Here is a 26761-nt window from a genome sequence, read left to right as displayed (position 1 = left end):
CTTCCGACAATTAACTTTTTAAACTGCTTGTTTCAGAATTTCTAATCGAACTAGATGTATAAGGCCCTTCACAATATTCATCCGGTAAATGTTCATTTTGTTTTTGATTCTGTAATTTGCCAACACTATGTTACATGCGAACGCAAAATATTAGTGTTGTCTGTTCAGTCCAATTAATTAACAGATCTTGCTTTTTTTTCTTTTTTTTTCTTAAATAAAAACTATGCATGCAAACTTCATTGAATAAAATCGTATTAGAAAACCTAATTGTAACATGTATAGCATCAACAAGGTTTCATTGGTCAGAGCAAAACGTGTTGAGTTGAGATATTTTCGCAAGTTCAATGTATTATATGAAAACAAACTCTTTTATGCTAGTCGTCCGTTATTCCCCTTTCTTGTCTAAATGAAGCAAAAACACCTGAAAAAAACTTTACCTTTCTTAGTTTTATCCTTGCCTGACAAAAAACCATATGTTATAAATCATATTTAAACATTAGATAAGAAGCATAGTAAAAAGTATTTAAAACTTTTTTATAAGCAGACAGTAATGTAATATATTGAAGAAAAAAAAAACAAAAAAAAAAACATAAAAATGTAAATGGAAATTGTACATTATAGCATTTTACAAGATCTTGTCTTTGTGTGCTAGGTACATGGAACCATTTCTGAAGTTGATTGATTTTTGTTTACTTTACGTCCAGTGGCAAATATTTCATGCATGTTCATCACTATAACAAATAGATTTAAATACAATGGGTAGGTCGTGCAATAGGAGGTCAACAGTGAGGTTGGACGTGAAACTTTAAAATGCCACTGGAAAATGAGGGTATATTGAATAAGGACAAAAATTTAGACTTGCAACAGCTGGCCACATTCGGACCACTCAAATAATTGGTGCAAGAGTTTTTAATTTGCCGAGAGCGTTGATCCATGAAATCTTCTCTGAAGTCGATCATCGATGTTTACGTGTAGTTTGAAATATCATTTCACGCATCCAATTTAGGTTAGATACTTTTAGCTCGCTTAAGTAACTGTGAGAATTCTGTGAAACTGTTTTGTTTATTGTACTTGATTTTTTTTTTGTATGATATTCTGTACTACCGCTCTCCTGGTTGGTCTCGTGTGAGGGTGTTCGCCTCGAGAGCGGGAGGTCGTTTGTTCGAATCCCGACAGGGCCAAACAAAGACCTTAAAATTGGTATTTGGTATTTCAACGCTAAACACCTGGCATCATAGAGTAAAAGCACAGACTGGTCGGCTCAGAGTCGGAAATGTGTCCAGGTCGGGTGACTTTTCTTACTGCGAACTAATATCTTGTAAAATTACACGTTAAAAAAAACCGACTCAGCGTGTCCGTCTAGTAAAAAGCGGGGTTAATACTCATATCATATTAACATGTTATCGTCCTGAATATTCATTTTATTTGCCGCTGGTCGTCATCCATTATCATCATTAATTTACCGTTATATTATACAGTGAAGTTTTTTTCTTCTACTGGTTTATAGTACAATTTCTTAAATTTTCACCGATCAAAATTAAAATTGGGCAGTTGAAATTTTTCAACCAAACACTTCTTGTGATTGTTGGGATACCTTTGACGGTATATAATTTTAAATCAAATGTGCCTTTTGGGATATATAATATTTGACGGTAAAAATTATTGAATTAACTCCGTATAACTTTTATTTAGTCATGGAGCGGTTTTGAGCTTTTTATTCTGTATACGCATCTTTCTATAAAAACTGAATGTTGAATCCTAATGTTTTGATTTGTCTGTGTCTTTGGGTTACTGTCGCATTAATGTATACCTTCATATCCTTTTATTCAAAACAAAATGATTCACTTGGGTATAGAGATATTGACATGTCTGGACCTCTCCCGTCCCACAGTATACCCTTGCCTTGGGTGCGTTCGTTTGGCTTATCGGATATATAAATGCGCAGCTTTGTCTGATCGAAATAGGAATGTATTTCCGATGACTGGTGTAGTGGGAATTTAACGCTATCTTTACGTTAAAAACATAAGAGGGAAATACGATCTACGCACGAGTTGAATGATTGAAATGTGTAAACAACAAGAAAGATTCGCTAAATCTTTTCAAATAAGTCGCATGGCTGATTTTAACACCTTTTTTTTCTACTTTTGCCAGGACAATTGTAGATGAAAAACATTTAACAAAACCGATTAGGAAGACAATATCTAAAAAAAAAATATAATTGAAACGCTCAAAATAAGTTTAATCCTTATATAAATTAATGTCAACATTTTTTTTTATCCATTTTTGCTTTTATGTCAACTATTATACCAGTCTGAGATATAAATAAACTTTAAACAGCAAATGTTGTCACCTAGACGAGACAGTCGTCATTCTACGCTTCAATATAAGAGTCATTGCCACTCAATGAAGATTGTTTTTCTGTTCTGATTAGTTCTGTTAGTATTTCCACTAAAATACCGTTTGATTATTGACCGGAGATATTAAAGAAACCAAAAGCACGTTGAATAAAAAAAATTCTAAAATTGTAAATTATGGTATTTTGCTGTGTGTTTTCCTGATCCTATTTCGGACCCCCTGATTTTAAGAGGGCGTATCTAATTAGTCATGCCCGATTAACTTTTAGTAAATTGAACCTCAACTTAAAGACCTACACCGGGTAAATAAGTTTGAGGTACAGTAAGTAGACAATAGAAAACCTTTGTGAAATGAGATCGTCCCAGACCCAGGTCTCTTAGATAATTATTCTGCGTAGAATAACAATGAAAAATGCACGAGCAGGTTTGTAATGCTGCGAAAATTTGCCTGTCTACAGTACCAAATATCTGTTCTACATGTTGGGAAAGAAAAGCAACATTCAAAATCAAAAGGTCTTTCCATGCAAAAGGTTTAAAGACCTAAACTTTTACACAAATTGACAAATGATCTAAAACTGCAATGTATGACACACATCATCAGTTAAATCAGTACAATTTAAAAAAACATTTTTTTTGTTAGTTGATTTTTTTATTCATGTAGAACATGAGTCTGTTGAAAGGGATGATTTCTATTAGTTCAATATATATATGAATATAAAAAAGGAATTAGAACATAAAATAATTAGCCAGGCCCTGATTAACCACCAAAACACATGTTAGTTCCAAAACAGATCTTTTTGGTGTATTTGGCTCAGTATTTTCAGTTCAACTAAGTATGCATAACAGGAGATGAGGTTAATGCCAATGAAACAGCAACCCAACAACACAAAAAAATAAAAGACCACAGGGCTGAGGAACATCAACATCAAAGGAGTTAATGACAAAAAAGATATGTGACAACCACTGAAGAGGTTCCTAACTTGGCACAGGGCTGAGGAACGTCAACATCAAAGGAGTAAATGACAAAAAAGATATGTGACAACCACTGAAGAGGTTCCTAACTTGGCACAGGGCTGAGGAACATCAACATCAAAGGAGTAAATGACAAAAAAGATATGTGACAACCACTGAAGAGGTTCCTAACTTGGCACAGGGCTGAGGAACGTCAACATCAAAGGAGTAAATGACAAAAAAGATATGTGACAACCACTGAAGAGGTTCCTAACTTGGCACAGGGCTGAGGAACGTCAACATCAAACGAGTAAATGACAAAAAAGATATGTGACAACCACTGAAGAGGTTCCTAAATTGGCACAGGGCTGAGGAACGTCAACATCAAAGGAGTAAATGACAAAAAAGATATGTGACAACCACTGAAGAGGTTCCTAACTTGGCACAGGGCTGAGGAATGTCAACATCAAAGGAGTAAATGACAAAAAAGATATGTGACAACCACTGAAGAGGTTCCTAACTTGGCACAGGGCTGAGGCACATCAACATCAAAGGAGTAAATGACAAAAAAGATATGTGACAACCACTGAAGAGGTTCCTAACTTGGCACAGGGCTGAGGCACATCAATATCAAAGGAGTAAATGACAAAAAAGATATGTGACAACCACTATAGAGGTTCCTAACTTGGCACAGGGCTGAGGCACATCAACATCAAAGGAGTAAATGACAAAAAAGATATGTGACAACCACTGAAGAGGTTCCTAACTTGGCACAGGGCTGAGGCACATCAATATCAAAGGAGTAAATGACAAAAAAGATATGTGACAACCACTGAAGAGGTTCTAACTTGGTACAGGGCTGAGGCACATCAACATCAAAGGAGTAAATGACAAAAAAGATATGTGACAACCACTGAAGAGGTTCCTAACTTGGTACAGGGTTGAGGCACATCAATATCAAACGAGTAAATGACAAAAAAGATATGTGACAACCACTGAAGAGGTTCCTAACTTGGCACAGGGCTGAGGCACATCAACATCAAACGAGTAAATGACAAAAAAGATATGTGACAACCACTGAAGAGGTTCCTAACTTGGCACAGGGCTGAGGCACATCAACATCAAAGGAGTAAATGACAAAAAAGATATGTGACAACCACTGAAGAGGTTCTAACTTGGCACAGGGCTGAGGCACATCAACATCAAACCAGTAAATGACAAAAAAAATATGTGACAACCACTGAAGAGGTTCCTAACTTGGCACAGGGCTGAGGCACATCAACATCAAAGGAGTAAATGACAAAAAAGATATGTGAAAACCACTGAAGAGGTTCCTAACTTGGTACAGGGCTGAGGCACATCAACATCAAAGGAGTAAACGACAAAAAAGATATGTGACAACCACTGAAGAGGTTCCTAACTTGGCACAGGGCTGAGGCACATCAACATCAAAGGAGTAAATGACAAAAAAGATATGTGACAACCACTGAAGACGTTCCTAACTTGGTACAGGGCTGAGGCACATCAATATCAAACGAGTAAATGACAAAAAAGATATGTGACAACCACTGAAGAGGTTCCTAACTTGGTACAGGGTTGAGGCACATCAACATCAAAGGAGTAAATGACAAAAAAGATATGTGACAACCACTGAAGAGATTCCTAACTTGGCACAGGACTGAGGCACATCAATATCAAAGGAGTAAATGACAAAAAAGATATGTGACAACCACTGAAGGGGTTCCTAACTTGGTACAGGGCTGAGGCACATCAACATCAAAGGAGTAAATGACAAAAAAGATATGTTACAACCACTGAAGAGGTTCCTAACTTGGCACAGGGCTGAGGCACATCAACATCAAAGGAGTAAATGACAAAAAAGATATGTGACAACCACTGAAGACGTTCCTAACTTGGTACAGGGCTGAGGCACATCAATATCAAACGAGTAAATGACAAAAAAGATATGTGACAACCACTGAAGAGGTTCCTAACTTGGTACAGGGTTGAGGCACATCAACATCAAAGGAGTAAATGACAAAAAAGATATGTGACAACCACTGAAGAGATTCCTAACTTGGCACAGGACTGAGGCACATCAATATCAAAGGAGTAAATGACAAAAAAGATATGTGACAACCACTGAAGGGGTTCCTAACTTGGTACAGGGCTGAGGCACATCAACATCAAAGGAGTAAATGACAAAAAAGATATGTTACAACCACTGAAGAGGTTCCTAACTTGGTACAGGGCTGAGGCACATCAATATCAAACGAGTAAATGACAAAAAAGATATGTGACAACCACTGAATAGGTTCCTAACTTGGCAGAGGGCTGAGGCACATCAACATCAAACGAGTAAATGACAAAAAAGATATGTGACAACCACTGAAGAGGTTCTAACTTGGCACAGGGCTGAGGCACATCAACATCAAACCAGTAATTGACAAAAAAAAATATGTGACAACCACCGAAGAGGTTCCTAACTTGGCACAGGGCTGAGGCACATCAACATCAAAGGAGTAAATGACAAAAAAGATATGTGAAAACCACTGAAGAGGTTCCTAACTTGGTACAGGGCTGAGGCGTGCACATCAACATCAAAGGAGTAAATGACAAAAAAGATATGTGACAACCACTGAAGAGGTTCCTAACTTGGCACAGGGCTGAGGAACGTCAACATCAAAGGAGTAAATGACAAAAAAGATATGTGACAACCACTGAAGAGGTTCCTAACTTGGCACAGGGCTTAGGCACATCAATATCAAAGGAGTAAATGACAAAAAAGATATGTGACAACCACTGAAGAGGTTCCTAACTTGGTACAGGGCTGAGGCGTGCACATCAACATCAAAGGAGTAAATGACAAAAAAGATATGTGACAACCACCGAAGAGGTTCCTAACTTGGTACAGGGCTGAGGCACATCAACATCAAAGGAGTAAATGACAAAAAAGATATGTGACAACCACTGAAGAGGTTCCTAACTTGGCACAGGGCTGAGGCACATCAACATCAAACGAGTAAATGACAAAAAAGATATGTGACAACCACTGAAGAGGTTCCTAACTTGGCACAGGGCTGAGGCACATCAATATCAAAGGAGTAAATGACAAAAAAGATATGTGACAACCACTGAAGAGGTTCCTAACTTGGCACAGGGCTGAGGCACATCAATATCAAAGGAGTAAATGACAAAAAAGATATGTGACAACCACTGAAGAGGTTCCTAACTTGGTACAGGGCTGAGGCACATCAATATCAAAGGAGTAAATGACAAAAAAGATATGTGGCAACCACTGAAGAGGTTCCTAACTTGGTACAGGGCTGAGGCACATCAATATCAAACGAGTAAATGACAAAAAAGATATGTGACAACCACTGAAGAGGTTCCTAACTTGGCACAGGGCTGAGGCACATCAACATCAAAGGAGTAAATGACAAAAAAGATATGTGACAACCACTGAAGAGGTTCCTAACTTGGTACAGGGCTGAGGCACATCAATATCAAAGGAGTAAATGACAAAAAAGATATGTGACAACCACTGAAGAGGTTCCTAACTTGGTACAGGGCTGAGGCACATCAATATCAAACGAGTAAATGACAAAAAAGATATGTGACAACCACTATAGAGGTTCCTAACTTGGCACAGGGCTGAGGCACATCAACATCAAAGGAGTAAATGACAAAAAAGATATGTGACAACCACTGAAGAGGTTCCTAACTTGGCACAGGGCTGAGGCACATCAATATCAAAGGAGTAAATGACAAAAAAGATATGTGACAACCACTGAAGAGGTTCTAACTTGGTACAGGGCTGAGCCACATCAACATCAAAGGAGTAAATGACAAAAAAGATATGTGACAACCACTGAAGAGGTTCCTAACTTGGTACAGGGCTGAGGCACATCAATATCAAAGGAGTAAATGACAAAAAAGATATGTGGCAACCACTGAAGAGGTTCCTAACTTGGTACAGGGCTGAGGCACATCAATATCAAACGAGTAAATGACAAAAAAGATATGTGACAACCACTGAAGAGGTTCCTAACTTGGCACAGGGCTGAGGCACATCAACATCAAAGGAGTAAATGACAAAAAAGATATGTGACAACCACTGAAGAGGTTCCTAACTTGGTACAGGGCTGAGGCACATCAATATCAAAGGAGTAAATGACAAAAAAGATATGTGACAACCACTGAAGAGGTTCCTAACTTGGTACAGGGCTGAGGCACATCAATATCAAACGAGTAAATGACAAAAAAGATATGTGACAACCACTATAGAGGTTCCTAACTTGGCACAGGGCTGAGGCACATCAACATCAAAGGAGTAAATGACAAAAAAGATATGTGACAACCACTGAAGAGGTTCCTAACTTGGCACAGGGCTGAGGCACATCAATATCAAAGGAGTAAATGACAAAAAAGATATGTGACAACCACTGAAGAGGTTCTGACTTGGTACAGGGCTGAGCCACATCAACATCAAAGGAGTAAATGACAAAAAAGATATGTGACAACCACTGAAGAGGTTCCTAACTTGGTACAGGGCTGAGGCACATCAATATCAAACGAGTAAATGACAAAAAAGATATGTGACAACCACTGAAGAGGTTCCTAACTTGGCACAGGGCTGAGGCACATCAACATCAAACGAGTAAATGACAAAAAAGATATGTGACAACCACTGAAGAGGTTCCTAACTTGGCACAGGGCTGAGGCACATCAACATCAAAGGAGTAAATGACAAAAAAGATATGTGACAACCACTGAAGAGGTTCTAACTTGGCACAGGGCTGAGGCACATCAACATCAAACCAGTAAATGACAAAAAAAATATGTGACAACCACTGAAGAGGTTCCTAACTTGGCACAGGGCTGAGGCACATCAACATCAAAGGAGTAAATGACAAAAAAGATATGTGAAAACCACTGAAGAGGTTCCTAACTTGGTACAGGGCTGAGGCACATCAACATCAAAGGAGTAAATGACAAAAAAGATATGTGACAACCACTGAAGAGGTTCCTAACTTGGCACAGGGCTGAGGCACATCAACATCAAAGGAGTAAATGACAAAAAAGATATGTGACAACCACTGAAGAGGTTCCTAACTTGGTACAGGGCTGAGGCACATCAATATCAAACGAGTAAATGACAAAAAAGATATGTGACAACCACTGAAGAGGTTCCTAACTTGGTACAGGGTTGAGGCACATCAACATCAAAGGAGTAAATGACAAAAAAGATATGTGACAACCACTGAAGAGATTCCTAACTTGGCACAGGACTGAGGCACATCAATATCAAAGGAGTAAATGACAAAAAAGATATGTGACAACCACTGAAGGGGTTCCTAACTTGGTACAGGGCTGAGGCACATCAACATCAAAGGAGTAAATGACAAAAAAGATATGTTACAACCACTGAAGAGGTTCCTAACTTGGTACAGGGCTGAGGCACATCAATATCAAACGAGTAAATGACAAAAAAGATATGTGACAACCACTGAAGAGGTTCCTAACTTGGCAGAGGGCTGAGGCACATCAACATCAAACGAGTAAATGACAAAAAAGATATGTGACAACCACTGAAGAGGTTCTAACTTGGCACAGGGCTGAGGCACATCAACATCAAACCAGTAAATGACAAAAAAAAATATGTGACAACCACCGAAGAGGTTCCTAACTTGGCACAGGGCTGAGGCACATCAACATCAAAGGAGTAAATGACAAAAAAGATATGTGAAAACCACTGAAGAGGTTCCTAACTTGGTACAGGGCTGAGGCGTGCACATCAACATCAAAGGAGTAAATGACAAAAAAGATATGTGACAACCACTGAAGAGGTTCCTAACTTGGCACAGGGCTGAGGCACATCAACATCAAAGGAGTAAATGACAAAAAAGATATGTGACAACCACTGAAGAGGTTCCTAACTTGGCACAGGGCTTAGGCACATCAATATCAAAGGAGTAAATGACAAAAAAGATATGTGACAACCACTGAAGAGGTTCCTAACTTGGTACAGGGCTGAGACGTGCACATCAACATCAAAGGAGTAAATGACAAAAAAGATATGTGACAACCACCGAAGAGGTTCCTAACTTGGTACAGGGCTGAGGCACATCAACATCAAAGGAGTAAATGACAAAAAAGATATGTGACAACCACTGAAGAGGTTCCTAACTTGGCACAGGGCTGAGGCACATCAACATCAAACGAGTAAATGACAAAAAAGATATGTGACAACCACTGAAGAGGTTCCTAACTTGGCACAGGGCTGAGGCACATCAATATCAAAGGAGTAAATGACAAAAAAGATATGTGACAACCACTGAAGAGGTTCCTAACTTGGTACAGGGCTGAGGCACATCAATATCAAAGGAGTAAATGACAAAAAAGATATGTGGCAACCACTGAAGAGGTTCCTAACTTGGTACAGGGCTGAGGCACATCAATATCAAACGAGTAAATGACAAAAAAGATATGTGACAACCACTGAAGAGGTTCCTAACTTGGCACAGGGCTGAGGCACATCAACATGTGGCAGGCTTAAATTAGTTTTTAGAGATATCAGCTTGCCCCTTTTTTAAAAACTGTATGTAGACACTCGTTTTTTTAATTTAGGCATAATGGTGATATGTTTCACTATTTTATGACTTCATGTACAGTTTTAATTAGAATTTGACAGCTTAAGGTATTATGGGGTCTTTTGCCATCATGTAGATATTTAATAAAATAAATCAATGTTGAGGCAGGAATGCAATTCATTTGAAAGACTTTTCATTTGAATGAAGAAATTTTATGATTAAATCTAACCATTACCACTGTTTTTACAAAGATAGAATATTTCTTTATTAATTTCAAAACTTAGCCTCTTAAGGAGTGATAACTAATTCAATTTTATATAGACATAAAGGAATCTACAGTAAATTTTTCTATTTTGTATTATAGCAAGAAATAATAATAATTCTTTTTCCATGTAAAATTCTTACAAAATGTATAAATTTTTCGCAACCAGCTCTGCAACCTATAATTTTTATTATTTGTTTGAAAATAAAACAATATACATTTTGGCAAAGTATGAATAAATTAAGTCACCCATTCTACACTATCTTTTCATACCTTAAATATTCTGCCATCAGCTGATACCTGGAAATCACACAGCTCATCTTTGTCCCTCAAACTTCTAAACTGTTGTATTACTGTATCACCATATGTCTTTGATTTAGACCGCTGATTATTGGTCATTATATCATTTTTGGTGTTGAGAGATTTACTGCAAAATGAAATGGAAACTTTATGCTTTTCAGAACTACAAAAGAGCCAAAATCTATCACTTGGATCTATACATAATGTCAACAATGGCCACTACCCAATCCTATGTAAACCGCTGTAATCTTCTTAAGTTTGGCATCATTTAATATAGTTATCCTATTACTCATAATAAGAGAGAAATTAACATTACAAAAAATCTTAACTTTTTTTTCAAGTAGTCACTGAACCATGAAAATGAGGTCAAGGACAATGGACATGTGACAGACGGAAACTTCGTAACATAAGGCATCTATATACAAAGTATGAAGCATCCAGGTCTTCCACCTTCTAAAATATAAAGTTTTAGTTAGCTAAAGCCGCCACTGCAGCATTACTATCCCTATGTCGATTTTTCTGCGACAAATGTCACAGCCTCGACAAAAATGATCAACACTGATTTTCGAACTTGTCCAAGACAATGCTGATACAAACCTATTATATATGTTTCATAAAAATCTGGCAAGAACTGTACAGTGAGAGCGCTAACAAGACGGGACGGATGGACACACAGACAGACGCCCGGTATTTCTATGTCCAGCTGAAGATTATTGTTGTTAAATTGTCAACACTAGAAAAGGTGAATATTAAAAGAGCTAAGATTATGGAATAATAAAATGCTTCGCTGGGGCGCAGCTTGATACGACCACAGAGGTCGAACCCTGAACAGTTGGGGCAAGTATGGACACAAAATTCAAGCTTGATACAGCTATGACTTTGGATTGTCATTAAATATTTGACACAGCATAGGTTTCTGACACAGGATGAATGTGGTGTAAGAACTGGAAAAAATTTAATTTACCTATTATGGTGGAATATCCATAAACTAAATTGTTTGTTAATTTCAATATATCAAAGAATATGTAGAATTCAATGTTTGATGTAATGTAATAAAGTTGAAATTTGGACCGTTTTTGTTCAATGTGGACCAATTTGGTAACATGTATAAATAATCAAAAATCTAAATACATGGGAGCCCATTTAAATACATCATAAAGGTATTAAAATAGAAAGTGACATCATAGTCATGGCTAAAAATAAACAAAAATCCTTAATCAGCAACATTTAAAGTAATATCTAAAAATAAAATTCCTTTGTAACCATAAAAGCCCATTTAAATACATCATAAAGATATTAAAATAGAAAATGACATCATAGTCATGGCTAAACATAGCAAAAAACCCTTAATCAGCATCATTTAACAGTAATATCTAAAAATGGAAATTACATCATAAAGGTTTTCTTCATGTGAAAAATTATTAGGTGTTAAAATTGACAGCACACTTAACTGGAGAAATCAAATTGACCAAGTTTGTGCTAATATATCATCCAGAATATACCTTCTTTCTAAAATAAAGAAATTTTTAGATATAAATGCAAGGAAAACATATTACAATGGATATATTCTGCCCCTGATTGACTACTGCTGTATTATTTGGGGTGAATGTAAAAATGAAGGGATAGCAAGAATTTTAAAACTCCAAAAAAGGGCAGCAAGATTAATTCTAGATGCAAATCCTTTATCCCCCTCAGCCCCCTTATTTAAAAAACTTGGGTGGATGACAGTTGACAATAGAATAAAATACCACAAATATTTACTTCTATATAAATGTATGCGTATGGAAGCACCAATGTATCTAGTTCAAAAGTTTAAACTGAAATCAGATAATAATCCTTACTCCCTGAGAGGCGTCACTCAAGGTAATCTGATAGTTCCTAAGCCAAAAGCTGAGCTATTTAAGAAATCTTTTGTTTATTCTGGATCAGTGTTATGGAATGGACTACCACACAAAATGCGTAAAGCTCAAAACACTTATACTTTTAAACAAAGTATCAAGAAGTACTTAACACAGTCCTGATAAGATTATATTTTCTACAATGTATTTGTATATTCTTTTATTTTTATTTGTATTTGATTTTTTGACTACATGTACATCTTGAACAGCCTTATATCTTATCATGTTAGTAATATTACATTGAACTAATTGACTGTAAATTAACTTTGTGTAAATATCTGTTTTTGATTGTATTGTAATTTGTATGTGAGGGCCTCAGGGAAGATTAGTTTATTGTAACTAACTGAGTTTACCCTCTTTAAATAAAGAATTTATTATTATTATTATTATTATTAAAATAGAAAATGACATCATAGTCATGGCTAAAAATAAACAAAATCCTTAATCAGCATCAGCAACATTTTATAGTAATATCTAAAAATAAAATTCCTTTGTAACCATAAAAGCCCATTTAAATACATCATAACAGATATTAAAATAGAAAATGACATCATAGTCATGGCTAAACATAGCAAAAACCTTAATCAGCATCATTTAACAGTAATATCTAAAAATAAAAATTTCTTTGCAACCATAAAAGTAAAATAGAAAATGACATCATAATCATAGCTAAAAATAAACAAAAATTTTTTTACCATAAACATGATAAAACCCCATTTAAACACATCATAAAAGTATTAAATAATTCAACTACATCATAAGGCTATAAAAATAGAAAATGACTTCATAGTCAAGGCTAAAGGTAAACAAAAAACCTTCATCAGCAAAATTTTATATTGGCAAATTTCCAATGAAGTTTATTACACTAAAATTGTTGGCAAATTTCCAATGCATTTATTAACAATAAAGTTATTGGCAAATTTCCAATTTACATAATTTAAAAGCAGTGAAGATGAGATATTTAAATGAGTTTGAATTACCAACCTTACACTGCTTTTAGATAATGTTCTTTACTCAATTATTTGTCTATTAAAATGGAAACCCTTGTTTTTTAACCTTTTTTCCCCTTATTCCTTAAACATTAGAGCCATAACCACCACCACCCCAAAGCCAATTATTACTTTCCAATGTAACCTAAATTTCCAATATACATAATTTTAAATTTCAGTTCCACATGATATATAACCGTATCATTATTATTTTCTTTCATATATAAATCTGAAACAGCCATCTTTAAATGGAAAATTTTAAAGAAAAAAAAAGGAAAAAAAAAATCCTACCCCCCACACATTTTTTCAACCCCCTTTTGATTCATCATCTCCCACCTCAATCACAACCTTCAATTTGTGGTATGGTACATTGCAATACATTTTCACAGAGATCCATACACTTGAACACAAGTTTTTGTTGCAAACTAAAAAAATCCTTATTTTCGACCAATATTTGGCCCCTTATTCATAAATGTTTGAGCAATTAACCCCAAAACTCAATTCCTACTTTCTCTTCGTGATAAATAATAACTAACTTAAAATGTAAATTTTAAACAAAAAAAAAAGGAAAAAAAAAAATTACCCCTTTTTTGACCCCCGCCCCCCTAATGATTCATCACCCCCACCCCCTTTCCCCCCAAACCAAGCTCAATAACAGCCTTGCCTTTGTGGTATGGTACCTTGTAATACAATTTTAGAGAGATCCATACACTTGAACACAAGTTATTGTCTAGAAACTAAAAAATGCTTATTTTAAACCCCTTTTTAGGCCCCTTATTACTAAACGTTTTGGGCAATTACCACAACACTCAATTCCAGCTTTCCCTTTGTGAAATGGAACCTTGTAGTAAAATTTCAGAAAGATCCATACACTTACACACAAGTTATTGTCATGAAACTAGAAAAATGCTTGTTTTTTGCCCCCTTTTGGCCCCTTATTCCTAAAATTTTGAGGCAATTAACCCCAAAATCAATCCCAGCATTGACCCTTTGTGATATGGAATCTTGTGGTACAATGTCAAAGAGATCCATATGCTAACATACAAGTTATGTCTGGAAGTTACAAAAATGCTTATTTTCGGCCCCTTTTTGGCCCCTAATTCCTTAACTGTTGGTACCATAACCCCTAAAATCAATCCCCACCTTCCTATTGTGGTATTGAACCTTATGGTAAAATTTCATAGAGATCCATTCACTTAAACTAAAGTTAGAGTGCGAAAACCATTGTGTATTCGGACGACGACGCCGGACGACGACGACGACGACGCCAACGTCATACCAATATACGACCTCAAAATTTTTTTGCGGTCGTATAAAAAATAAATGGAGAACGTGTCTTTGGGCCACAGATGCCCCCGCTTGTAAATATGCATGAGTCAACTTCCACATTGTTCCACATACAGATGCAGGATTCAAGCAGTTAAGACCATAGTGTATAAGTTTCATAACATTTGAGGCAAACTGAAGTTAGAGAACAGAAACGACAGATTTAGCAATGTTTCCATTTATAAAGGGGCACAACTTATGAATGGTTAAAGTGACGCCACCATATTTCAAACTTGATCTGTGTTTTGTGGTAATGAGCATTGTGTATAAGTTTCATAACATTTGGTTGAGGCAAACTAAAGTTAGAGAAAGGAAACAAAAAAATTCAGCAATTTTTATGTTTATAAAGGGGCATAACTCATGAACGGTAAAAGTGAATCCATCCAATTTCGAACCTGATCTGTATTTTGTGGTAATGAGCATTGTGTATAAGTTTTATAACATTTGGTTAAGGCAAACTAAAATTAGAGAACGGAAACCAATTTTGGGGACGTAGGTGACAGAAGGACGGGACGGAGGGAAAAGGGAACACTTAATGCCCCCTCCGCTACAGTGGGGCATAATAAAAATAGGAGCACGTATCACAGGTGTATCGCTCACCTTATATTTTTGCATTAATCAAATACCATTCAACAAAAATATCTCTGTTGAATGGAAGCTGTGGGCAGAACTTTTTTTTTTCTTTTTACAATTTCAGAACATATATCATTGTTTTCAAGATATTACATAAAAACACTAAATTTGGCCAAAAATCATCATTTACTGACTTTACTCCTGGAAGAAGTCAACTGAAGGTTAAGCCATTTGACTTATTAGTAGATCTTGTCTTGCTAACTCGTTTGCTGTTTAAAGTTTCTCTTCATCTCCTGCAGTTTTAATACACACAAAAACACAAATAAAATGCTCCACAGGGCGCAGCTTGATACGACCGCAGAGGTCGAACCTTGAACAGTTGGGGCAAGTATGGACACAACATTCAAGCTTGATACAGCTTTGCATTTGGATTGTGATTAAATATTTGACACAGCATAGGTTTCTGACACAGAATGAATGTGGTCTAAGAACTTAAAAATTTTAAATTGGACATTCACCTATTATGGTCCAATATCCAAAATCTAAATACATGGTTAGATTCAGCATATCAAAGAACCCCAAGAATTCAATTTTTGATGAAATCAAACAAAGTTTAATTTTGGACCCTTTTGACCTCAATGTGGACAAAGTTGATAACGGGGCCCAAAAATCAAAAATCTAAATACATGGTTAGATTCAGCATATCAAAGAACCCCATATATTCAATTTTTGTTGAAATAAACAAAGTTTAATTTTGGACCCCGATTTGGACCAACTTGAAAACTGGGCCCATAATCAAAAATCTAAACACATATTTAGATTCAGCATATCAAAGAACCCTAAGAATTCAATTTTTGTTAAAATCAAACTAAGTTTAATTTTGGACCCTTTGGACCTTAATGTAGACCAATTTGAAAACGAAACCAAAAATTAAGAATCTAAATACACGGTTAGATTCGGCATATCAAAGAACCCCAACAATTCAATTTTTGATGAAATCAAACAAAGTTTAATTTTGGACCCTTTGGACCTCAATGTGGACCAATTTAAAATCGGGGCCCAAAATCCAAAAACTAAATACACAGTTAGATTCAGCATATTAAAGAACCCCAAGAATTCCAAGAATAAAACCCCATTGAAATTGGTCAAGAAATAAGCAATTTATACAAAGTATCTTCTTTTGCACAATACTGTGCAATTAAATATTTCTTGCTATTGCGCAATATTGTACAATTGACAATTTCTTGCTATTGCGCAATATTGTGCTATTGGATATTTCTTGCTATTGCGCAATACTGTGCAATTAAAGATTTCTTGCTATTGCGCAATACTGTGCAATTGAAGATTTCTTGCTATTGTGCAATACTGTACAATTGAAAATTTCTTGCTATTGCACAATACTTATTATATAATAATTTACACATCCTCTTTGGTGTGTATCTCCTACCATATCATTATTATTTGCTTTTAAATATAAATCAGAAATAACCAACTTAAAATGGAAAATTTTAAAAGAAAAAAAAAATGAAAAAAAGAAAATAAAGGAAAAAAAAAATATCCCCCCCCCCAAATTTTTTGAACCCCCTTATGATTCATCACCCCCAAACTCAATCCCACCCTTCCCTTTGTGGTATGGTACCTTGCAGTACAATTTCAGAGAGATCCATACACTTGAACACAAGTTATTGTCTGAAAACTAGAAAAATGTGTTTTTTGGCCCCTTTTTGGCCCCAAATTCCTAAACGTTTAGGGCAATTACCCCCAAATTCAAACCCAAATTTTCTTTTGTGATATGGAACCTTGTAGTACAATTTCAGAAAGATCCATACACTTACACACAAGTTATTGTCCTGAAACTAGAAAAATGCTTGTTTTTTGCCCCTTTTTGGCCCCTAATTCCTAAAATATTGAGGCAATTACCCCCATCATCAATCCCAGCCTTCCCTTTGTGGTATGGTACCTTACAGTACAATTTAAGAGAGATCCATACACTTGAACACAAGTTATTGTCTGGAAACTAGAAAAATGCTTATTTTTGGCCCCTTTTTGGCCCCTCAATTCCTAAACGTTTCGGCAATTACCCCCCAACTCAATTCCAGCTTTCCCTTTGTAATATGGAACCTTGTAGTACAATTTCAGAAAGATCCATACACTGACACACAAGTTATTGTCATGAAACTAGAAAAATGCTTGATTTTTGCCCCTTTTTTGGCCCCTAATTCCTAAAATTTTGAGGCAATTACCCCCAAAATCAATCCCAGCATTCCTTTTGTGATATGGAACCTTGTGGTACAATGTCAGAGAGATCCATACACTAACACACAAGTTATGTCTGGAAGTTACAAAAATGCTTATTTTTGGCCCCTTTTTGGCCCCTAATTCCTTTACTGTTGGTACCATAACCCCCAAAATCAATCCCAACCTTCCTTTTGTGGTATTAAACCTTGTGGTAAAATTTCATAGAGATCCATTCACTTAAACTAAAGTTAGAGTGCGAAAACCAATGTGTCTTCGGACGTCGACGACGACGCCAACGTCATACCAATATACGACCACAAAAATTTTTTTGCGGTCGTATAAAAATAAGTAAAATCACCATTGAAGGGCAATGACACCTAAAAGGGATATACTGATGATTTTAATTATGGTGACTTCATACAAGATCTTGTGTAGCTGATCTTTTTGCCTTTTTAGGTTGCTTCTCTTTATCTATTATAGTATCTGGAATTCCAAGATGATATAGCCGAAAGCCTCAAAATGGGTAAAATCATCATTGAAGGGCAATAACTCCTATAGAGAATTGACTGATGTCAGATTTAAGCTATTTGATTTCTTTTTGGATCTTATTATACGCCATGCAATATAAAATGTAAAGGAGTAAATGAGACAGCAACAGTGAACACAATAAAATAAAACAAAAGGCATCTGGAGTTACCATGGTTACAAGTCATAACATTTTGTCTGGATCTGAACAAATAAGCATAGTCTAAGTAATGGGATCGCATCATTGAGTCTGAATAATGGGATCACATCATTGAATCTGAGGGCTTACCATTTGTTAGGTTGAAATAAATTACTGATAAATGACTTATACATCATTTGAAACTGCCTCATCTCAGAAAGTTTTTATTCTTAAAGTTCTTTTCAAGATCACATATTCCTGACAAATTGATTTATTTGTGCATTCAGTCTGATGCACTCTTTTAGATATATTTTGTATTGGTTAACACATGAACATTACATGTAATCTGTCCGCAAAAAATCAATTACTACCAATGTATGCAATCAACTTAGTCATGTTAGTCTTAGGTACACATGTTCAACCCATGATGGCAAGGTAAAATGTCGGTCACTTGTCACAGTGCCAAGTAGGTTGTGGTCAACTGACCTCATATATAATTGTGGTTTGTTAACATGCAGTTTATTTCATTTGGATATCAATTTTAAACTCTCTAAACTCTCTAAACTAAATAAAATATTTATACATTTGTAATTACTTTTACAACAAATAAATTTTAGAAATTTGTGGAAAATAATCAAGTCATTCCTGGTATTATGTTTTTTTTCTATAGAAAGGTTATCCCATCTCCTGTACAACATGATACAATTTGTGAGTTAGATGTTTTAATTTTAACAAAATTACTGTAACACTAATTTTGATGTCCACCCTATCAATGTATGATTTAATACTTGTAAATAAACTTCACTAACCTCAAAGAAAACTTTATTTCTCCACAGCATACACTGATGAAGTGTTCAAATATATAAACATTTGTTTACAAATACAAATGTGGGGCAAAATAATTGTTACTGGGCATGTGCAGTAAATAAATGACATTCCGACATCAGCTGATTACAGATATATAGGTTACTTATCACGTGGGTGGCTGAGTACAAATTGTATCTGGTTCATAATTTCGCGGTATTTAATACGATCGGTAGATTGGGGGATAGACAACAAAGGAATTCTATTACGATTTACATTAATTATAGAATATATACTGAATTAGTGTTGTGACATTTTCCATTTATAGAAATACAGACACCCAGACATGTTATTCGAAAAAAATAGGTCATCGTGGCTAGGCCTAAAACTCGATCCATACACAATATTAGGACATGTCAGTCATACTCTTTGTTGAACAGTTGAAAATTTAGATATCATACGTATAATAGTTTATTTTTGTCATCAAACTTTAAATACTTTGTTCAATATTCGGGTATTACCTAACCTTGACGAAGCCGGTCGATCACACATTCTCCATTTTCAAAACATGAAAGTGCCTTTCTTACCTTCCGGTACTGGAGAGTGACATTCCTTTTCCCTACTTTTGGACCGATCTGTAATAAAAAATGTTGTAAAATTTGTTCTATGATAGATATTTTATAAATAAAAATGTGATACATTTCCTTAAAAATTTCATATTCAATAATTCAACGTATAGATCAGTAAATAAAAACCAATGGCGTTACGATAGATTTTCTGCGAAATATTTTTTGTACAGTACAGGTTACTTTCTAGAAACAAACAGACTCAAAGTGCAAAAAAAAAATGATAGAGGACACTGAATTCCTTGATACTGAGACGCTTAAACTAAAGATGTGTGCGCGTGTTTTTGTTTTTGTTTTTGCTTGTGAACTTTCTGAAGTACCATGGCAAATGGCCATGACATGCCAACAAGATAGAAAAGAACTACAAGCAGATCTTGATGCGGCTACTAAATGGGTGGCCGTGTGATTGGCTCGTCTCACCAACACATACGGGAAAAGCCATTTAAGCACAATTACATCCTATATTAACATATTTTAGAACATATTAATCACACAAAATATCCTGATGTAAGTTAACCCTACACGACAATTTCATATCAAGAATATACTAGTAATATATTAAAGTCATGCAGGAAAACCTAACAATATCAATCGCCAACATCAAATCAAGTGCATATCAATCCATATTGAGACCACAATTTCAGTACAGCAGCTGTAGCTTACCGAATCCACAAACAAACTAGAGCTAGTTTTCTAAATTCAATTGTTTCATATTTTTCATGTCGCCTTTTATAGCCGATTATACGGTATGGGTTTTTCTTATTGTTGAAGGCCGTACGGTTGCCTATAATGGCTTACATTCACTTCATTTGAACTGTGGTGGATAGTTGTCTCATTAGCAATCATAACACATCTCCTTATTTTTATATAAAAATGGTATAGAGACGTGCTTTCCGTTATGTATTAACAACTACCATACCACTATACTGAGTAGTGTTACAACCACGATAAACAGTCTTAAATGACCCTCACTTGCATAGCGCCGCCCCAGAGCCAGACTGATTATGTTCTATAAAGCCATCCATGAACTCATTGAAATTCCGTCGCTAATCCTTATTCCCACAGATACTAGAACACATAACCAAACATTTCGGTAAATCTCTACCTCAAAAGAAAGTTACAAATGATAATCATTTTTCGACTTTTACACAAATGTAAACTTTTTACTTGTAGGAAACTGTACATTCCGTGTGTTTGGTGTTGGGTTTTTGTATGGACATACTGCTTGCTTTTATTGACCATAAATCTACGGTTTAGTGTGAAGTATTAAAATTGTCCCGCACATGCATAAGAAGTTCGTTAACTGAAAATCTATTTTCAATTCCTTTGCTTATTGTATCACAGTTATATCTTTGGTACTCCAGAAGATGGACTAATTTTCTACTAAGAAAAAAAAAATAAAAAAGAAAGCGATAAATCTTGTAGGAAAAAGTGATTTTTGTATCATATGTCTCTTGCCTAAGTGTATTTTATCTGGAAAGAGTCCAAGACTAAAGTTAAAAATAAAACATGGATAAAAAGATTTGACACAAATCTATTTTATAAAAATATTTGATCCTGCTTTATTTCACAACAAAATCTGGATAATTATTGAAGACATTTATTTTTCTAAATGACACAAGAAAATTACCCAAAACAATTAAAAACGGATTTGGAACATGATAAAATGATAAAATACTAAATTCCATTTATAATGAGGTGAGATTTTGAAATTCTGAGACTGCTAATAGGTAGTCTCTTGCCGGTGAATTTGAACATAACGAATAACTCGAATTACAATTCATTCTAGCATGATAACATAAAAAAAAAATTTATGAAAATTTGCTGTATCATTACTAGCTTCCAAGCCTGAGAAAATGGAGGGGGACTAATATTTCATTTTTATCCTGTCTTGGGCAAAGTTTCGTGGGAACCAAATTTTTGTTGATTGAGGACACACATGGTATGGGGACGACCAATTGATTTTCTGGGGGAGGCGGGAGGATTTTGAAAATGAATATCCTGGCCTTGTAATGATGAAGTTAGGTGAAATTAAACAAATCTAGAATTTAAAATTGATTCTATAAGTCAGAAGAACATAAGTAAAGGAAAAAGATAAGCTAAAAATATTGATAGGTTATGGAACTCCATTTTGCGATATTTGATTTTTTTAAAATGGCGAGAAAAGGCCGACTCGGACTTTTACCTTATATTTTATCATTGACATTATTTTGGTCTCAAATCGTAAGAAAACAAATCTAGAATCTGCTTAAATTTTGGTAATGACCTTTTCATGAGCTATTGAAGTCTTCTATGAAAAGAAAAGTGGTTGATATGGGGCAAAATATTTTACCCTGTATCGTAGGAATAACCCAAGAAGTCCGAACATCTGACAAAAAATCATAAACCTGACTTGAGTACATCTTTTTAAAAGAGCTGAAATTATAAATATTCTGCAACACAAAATGGTGAAATCAATCGCGTGCAAAAAGTGCAAATAACTTTTCGCGTGACAAAAGCGGCGGAAAAAATAAGCATCTGTAGCACAAAACGAAAATGAATAGTCAATAAAAAAATATTCCTCTTCTAAACCCCGACCCCCAACCCCCTTTTTCCCCCAATTTTATTTTTTTTAAATATCAAAAGGTCATCTCTCAAATAGTTCTATATGTATTATAGCAGGTGTACAACTTCAATATATGTACAATCTTTCTGTGAAGTAGCAAGGATATGGATTGAAAACTGTAGATTACACCTATTTTTTCCGCCAGACATCTCCATACTATAAGCGGCCTTTTTTGCAAGCAATTCAGCCACAATATAAAGGAGACTGTGGGAAGTATGGTAACCAAAGAAACAACTATCCACCAGAGACCCCAGTACAAGGATGTAAACTAATGTTTTAGGTAATTTCCTATGTACATGCCTTTGGTCGACTAGGAAAGACACCACCAGAATAACGAAAGGTTTAGTAAGTTTCCACGTAGTATTTCGAGTTGCGGTGGTAGGTCTGGTTCCACACTGCCGAACCCGGATCCGGATCCTGGTTCAAGCTTTGTTGCAGTACCTAGAAGGTCATCTCGATCAGTAAAGCTCGACAATCTGAACATGACGTTTCTTTTGCCAGGTTCTCCAGACGCCGGTTAGCGATGGACAGATGTGTCTTCATCCAATCCTAATGTGTCTTTGAGAAATTGGCGAACAAGAACCTTTGTGATTTGAGAATCTCTCTTTGAACCACTACCCATCTATCCGTCGTAGTTTAAACAGAAAATACGGAAAAAAAAAGCCCAAATAAAATAACAATGATTAAAAAATACATATATCCACTAATTGAGTATTTGTGATTTATGTAAGAAATCCGAACTTTAAGACATCGCACTTACCTCGATCAAACTAATTTAACTAATAAATAGGAATAAAAAGGGCTGAATTTTTCATGGCAGGAGTTTAAAAAATAAGCATATAGCTTTAAAAATTAATTGAATGGATTCGAAAGAGCTTCAAGGTGAAATTACAAGCATGAAAACAAGTCTATTACATGTATGCATACGTGTGATTACCTTAAGTCAGAACCTATACCCTAGGGAACCTTTCAAGACGGGGGTATGTCACAATTAGTACAAAACATTCAGCAACATGTTTATAATAAGAATTTTACTGCACCTTGAAAACCACAAATTTCTTGAAGCAATATGTGGGAAGCTTACAAAAAGATTTAATGCAAATTATTTAAATTGTTAATAAAGCTCTTGCTACCAAGCCTTCTGTCATAGAAATGAACTTTTGAACTTAACAATCCCGCCTTTTAATTTCAGCTACAAAATGAAATTTGATTTGAATAAAGGAAGGTAGACAAGATATTTACAAATTACATAATATTTATTAGATCATCTGTTTCTTCTTATTTATTGTCATTTATTGAGAGAAATCCATTTTTAGATATTTAGATATTCATTCTATTCTCTTTTTGTCTTATGTATATACGTATATATTGTTGGTTTATTAGTTATCACGCCACGTCTGTTTATTTTTCTATTGTTCTTTTCTGCTTTCTCCATCCTTTCGAAATTTAAACAAGATCATTTCAACCTCACAGAAATTCAATTGACAAGAAGTAAAAATATATTTTGACAGAAACCCCTAAAACAGCAAGTTCTACTTTAGATTTACACTCTGTTAGTAATTTTGAGTAGACATAGGTGGCAGTGCTTGTCACTGACTGTCCTATGTCTAAGTTTAAACACATTGAATTGAAAAAAAATATGAAAAATTTGTTTTCAATTGAGACAAAATTGATGACTTGTGAAAATTTAAGCATTGATATTCTAAACATTTTTTTTCTCAAATAGTTTCCGAACGTGCATGCATAATACGTGAAGTGTTTAAGAAAATAGTTTGACACATTAAAAACATCTGTACAAAGATTGATCCGGAACTTTGTGGCCTTCAGAAGCTATAACAGGTCATTTTTCTAGACAATTGTTTGACCTTTACGAACCGTATGGCTGTGGATTATATATCAACTACAACAACACTTTATTTTGAAACACTCAGACATGTGTAACAAGAGGCCAAGTACATAATCATATTCAAGGTTGCTACAGAACAATGTTAACATAATTATATAAATGAGACTTGAGTGTAATTACAATAGTTTAACTAATTTGTTAATGACAAGTGATAAGTTCTTCATAACTTTAATATTGCTATTTCTCGACACATGGATACATGTGGTAATATTCTGAAATATGCTTATTTTTTATATTTTTAACAATAACAGACTGGCACTCAAATAGATAGTGAAATTCATTCCCAATTGACAAGGAGCAGAGATGACACTGTCTTTCATCTCTAGGAATTCCATTCCATCTTCCCTTTTCTAATGGGATTTTAAGGTTGCAGCATCGCAGTTTAGTAATATTTTTACGATCTGCAATTGAGAGTCTTATCAAATATTTTTCTAAGCCAAAGTCGATTTTGAAAAGACCATTACATTGCCCCCTCGATGAGTTTTGGATTTGACTGTATCAATTATGAATAAGGAAAAAGATCACGTAAATCACGTAAACTTGATTTGCTCTGTTTTATCTTGGGTGACAGTGATAAATTAGTCCTGCTTAAATGTGTCTTGGCGGATACAAATTGTTTGTATTAAAATATAAACTCAATGGTTACATAATTTGCTAGTATTTTAGTCAGTGTTAAATGAAAAAAGTCAATAGATTTATTTTCCCTTAGCAAAAATGTCCATGTCCTCAATTTTACTAGGAAAACTCTTTGTTCTGAAAGAAAATAGTTAAGATGTAAACAGTGGAATATTTTAGTATTATGTTTGGATATTTTTATTATGTGCACATTATTCCTTATTTTTTTCTGCAAATACGTTTATTTCTTCAATAATTACACCGAACATGCCGAAGTTATTTTCCTTGCAAAAGTAATAACAGGGCATTTTATCATGTTTTTAGGAAATTTTACTATTCAAATATTCATTATTCAAATTTAAAATAATAGAAAGGATTGTATCAGAAGTTAAATTTTGAATGGACTTATATATTCCTGACAAAATAGACTTTTATAAATAAGAAACTTGACTCTTCAATTATTTCTATATCTTTAAGTTAGTTTTTCAGAGGTATTTTGATATAAATGTAAAAATCGTTCTAAATGTACATGACATAATTTTCACTAGATGTTTAGCAAACACGAGTCAATCAGATTTGGAATAATATGAAGGATTTTTAAGAAATATTGCATAATTATCATGTTGTAAATTCAATTACATTGACTTTTATTTTTATGAAAACTTAGTTTTTTTAACAGTTAACATTATTCTAACTATAATTCCTGTAGGTACACAGGTTACCAAACTTTCTTCCTAGGTAAACTAGTCCATTTTCTGAATTTTGCAAGAAAATGAAGTATCTAGTCAGTTTTCCTAAGAAAATAAGTGCCAGACATATTTTACTAACTATATGGACTCATTTTCCGAGGAAAATTTATCCTGGCATTTATTTTTCTAGGGGAAAATATGATCATGGATTTACTTACTAGGAAATAATGTCAGGGGCACATTTAACTACTGAACCGAATTTACTGTTGCGTCTACATATATTTATACTTGTATTTCCCGAGATAATATTTCCAAGATCATTTCCTGTTACCCTTAAGGGTTTAAATATTGATGTGCAAAATACAAGTCACAAAAAGTTGTCATATGTATACTTAAGAAATTTGGTGAAAATTTCTGAGGCAGACAGAAATATGATCAATTTTTGAAGCATGACCTGGTGGATATTTCAGGAAGGTGTGGGGAGGACGTCGTGCCTTGTCTTTGCCGAGTTTTATAGTCAAAAGGAAAAAAACCTGACCAATAAAATTACTCTGATTTAAATTTGTAAGTTACTTTAGTTTGATAAATGAATATCTCGAAATTTCGTAGGAAAATAGGATTTTTTGTTGGATAGTTACTGATGTTTATATGATCACTAGTATTTTTTTTCCATTCTGAAAAATCTCTAAAACTAAGTCCACCTAATGTTTGCATTGTAAGTTATAAATTGTAATCGTCAGTACTTGAATATCGCTGTTACAATGCAAAATAAAAATAAAACATTTGAAATAAAAGAAACTGGAACCATTCTAAAGAGGAAGCACTGGTTGAAATATTATGAACTGTGCAATAAACGCGTGCATATATAAATATTTCACACGTGTTCCCTCTTAAGAATGTACCAGTTTTTTATATTCTAAATATCATAGAGAAACAAGGTAACCGTAAGACCTAAAAGACTTCAAAAGATAAAAAAAAGGATCAGAGTACTATTATTTAAACAATATTTGAACGAATAGAATATTAATTGACGCTTTTTGCTATATCAATAGCCAATACTACTTAACTTCCTTCGCTTAATTTCAGACAAATTATCGCTGATAATACCGATAAATTACGATATGAATGTTCAAACCTTTATGATACAAAAAGTGTATCAAAATATTTCTTTGTAAATTATTCATTTTTTGCAAACCAGGCAAAACATACACAATTAATATTGGTTTATAGAGACAGTAACATTTCATCTTGAACAAACAAGCAAAGGGAGAGTGATAAAAAATGGTATTAAGAGTAAAATTTACAAAACTCGAAAGGAGAGCGTCAACTTATTTTCCCTAAATTAATAATACATAAAAATGTTAACAG

General features: G+C 34.6%; 1 protein-coding gene across 1 annotated transcript in view; it reads right to left on the bottom strand.

Annotated features, from left to right (window-relative positions):
* LOC127698269 (kelch-like protein 9) overlaps positions 1 to 26761 on the bottom strand; it is a 50804-nt gene that overhangs the window by 9172 nt on the left and 14871 nt on the right. Inside the window, exons 3-4 of the mRNA XM_052201657.1 lie at positions 19479 to 19587; positions 10434 to 10587 (exon numbers count right to left, since the gene is read on the bottom strand). Of these exons, the coding sequence (XP_052057617.1) occupies positions 10434 to 10587; positions 19479 to 19504 (180 nt within the window). The 5' untranslated portion in view covers positions 19505 to 19587. The remainder of the gene's footprint in view (positions 1 to 10433; positions 10588 to 19478; positions 19588 to 26761) is intronic.

This window comes from Mytilus californianus, unplaced genomic scaffold, assembly GCF_021869535.1.
Source record: "Mytilus californianus isolate M0D057914Y unplaced genomic scaffold, xbMytCali1.0.p SCAF_4, whole genome shotgun sequence".
Taxonomy (NCBI): domain Eukaryota; kingdom Metazoa; phylum Mollusca; class Bivalvia; order Mytilida; family Mytilidae; genus Mytilus; species Mytilus californianus.
The sequence above is the reverse complement of the archived record's forward strand: the minus strand, read 5'-3'. Positions and strand labels throughout refer to the sequence as shown.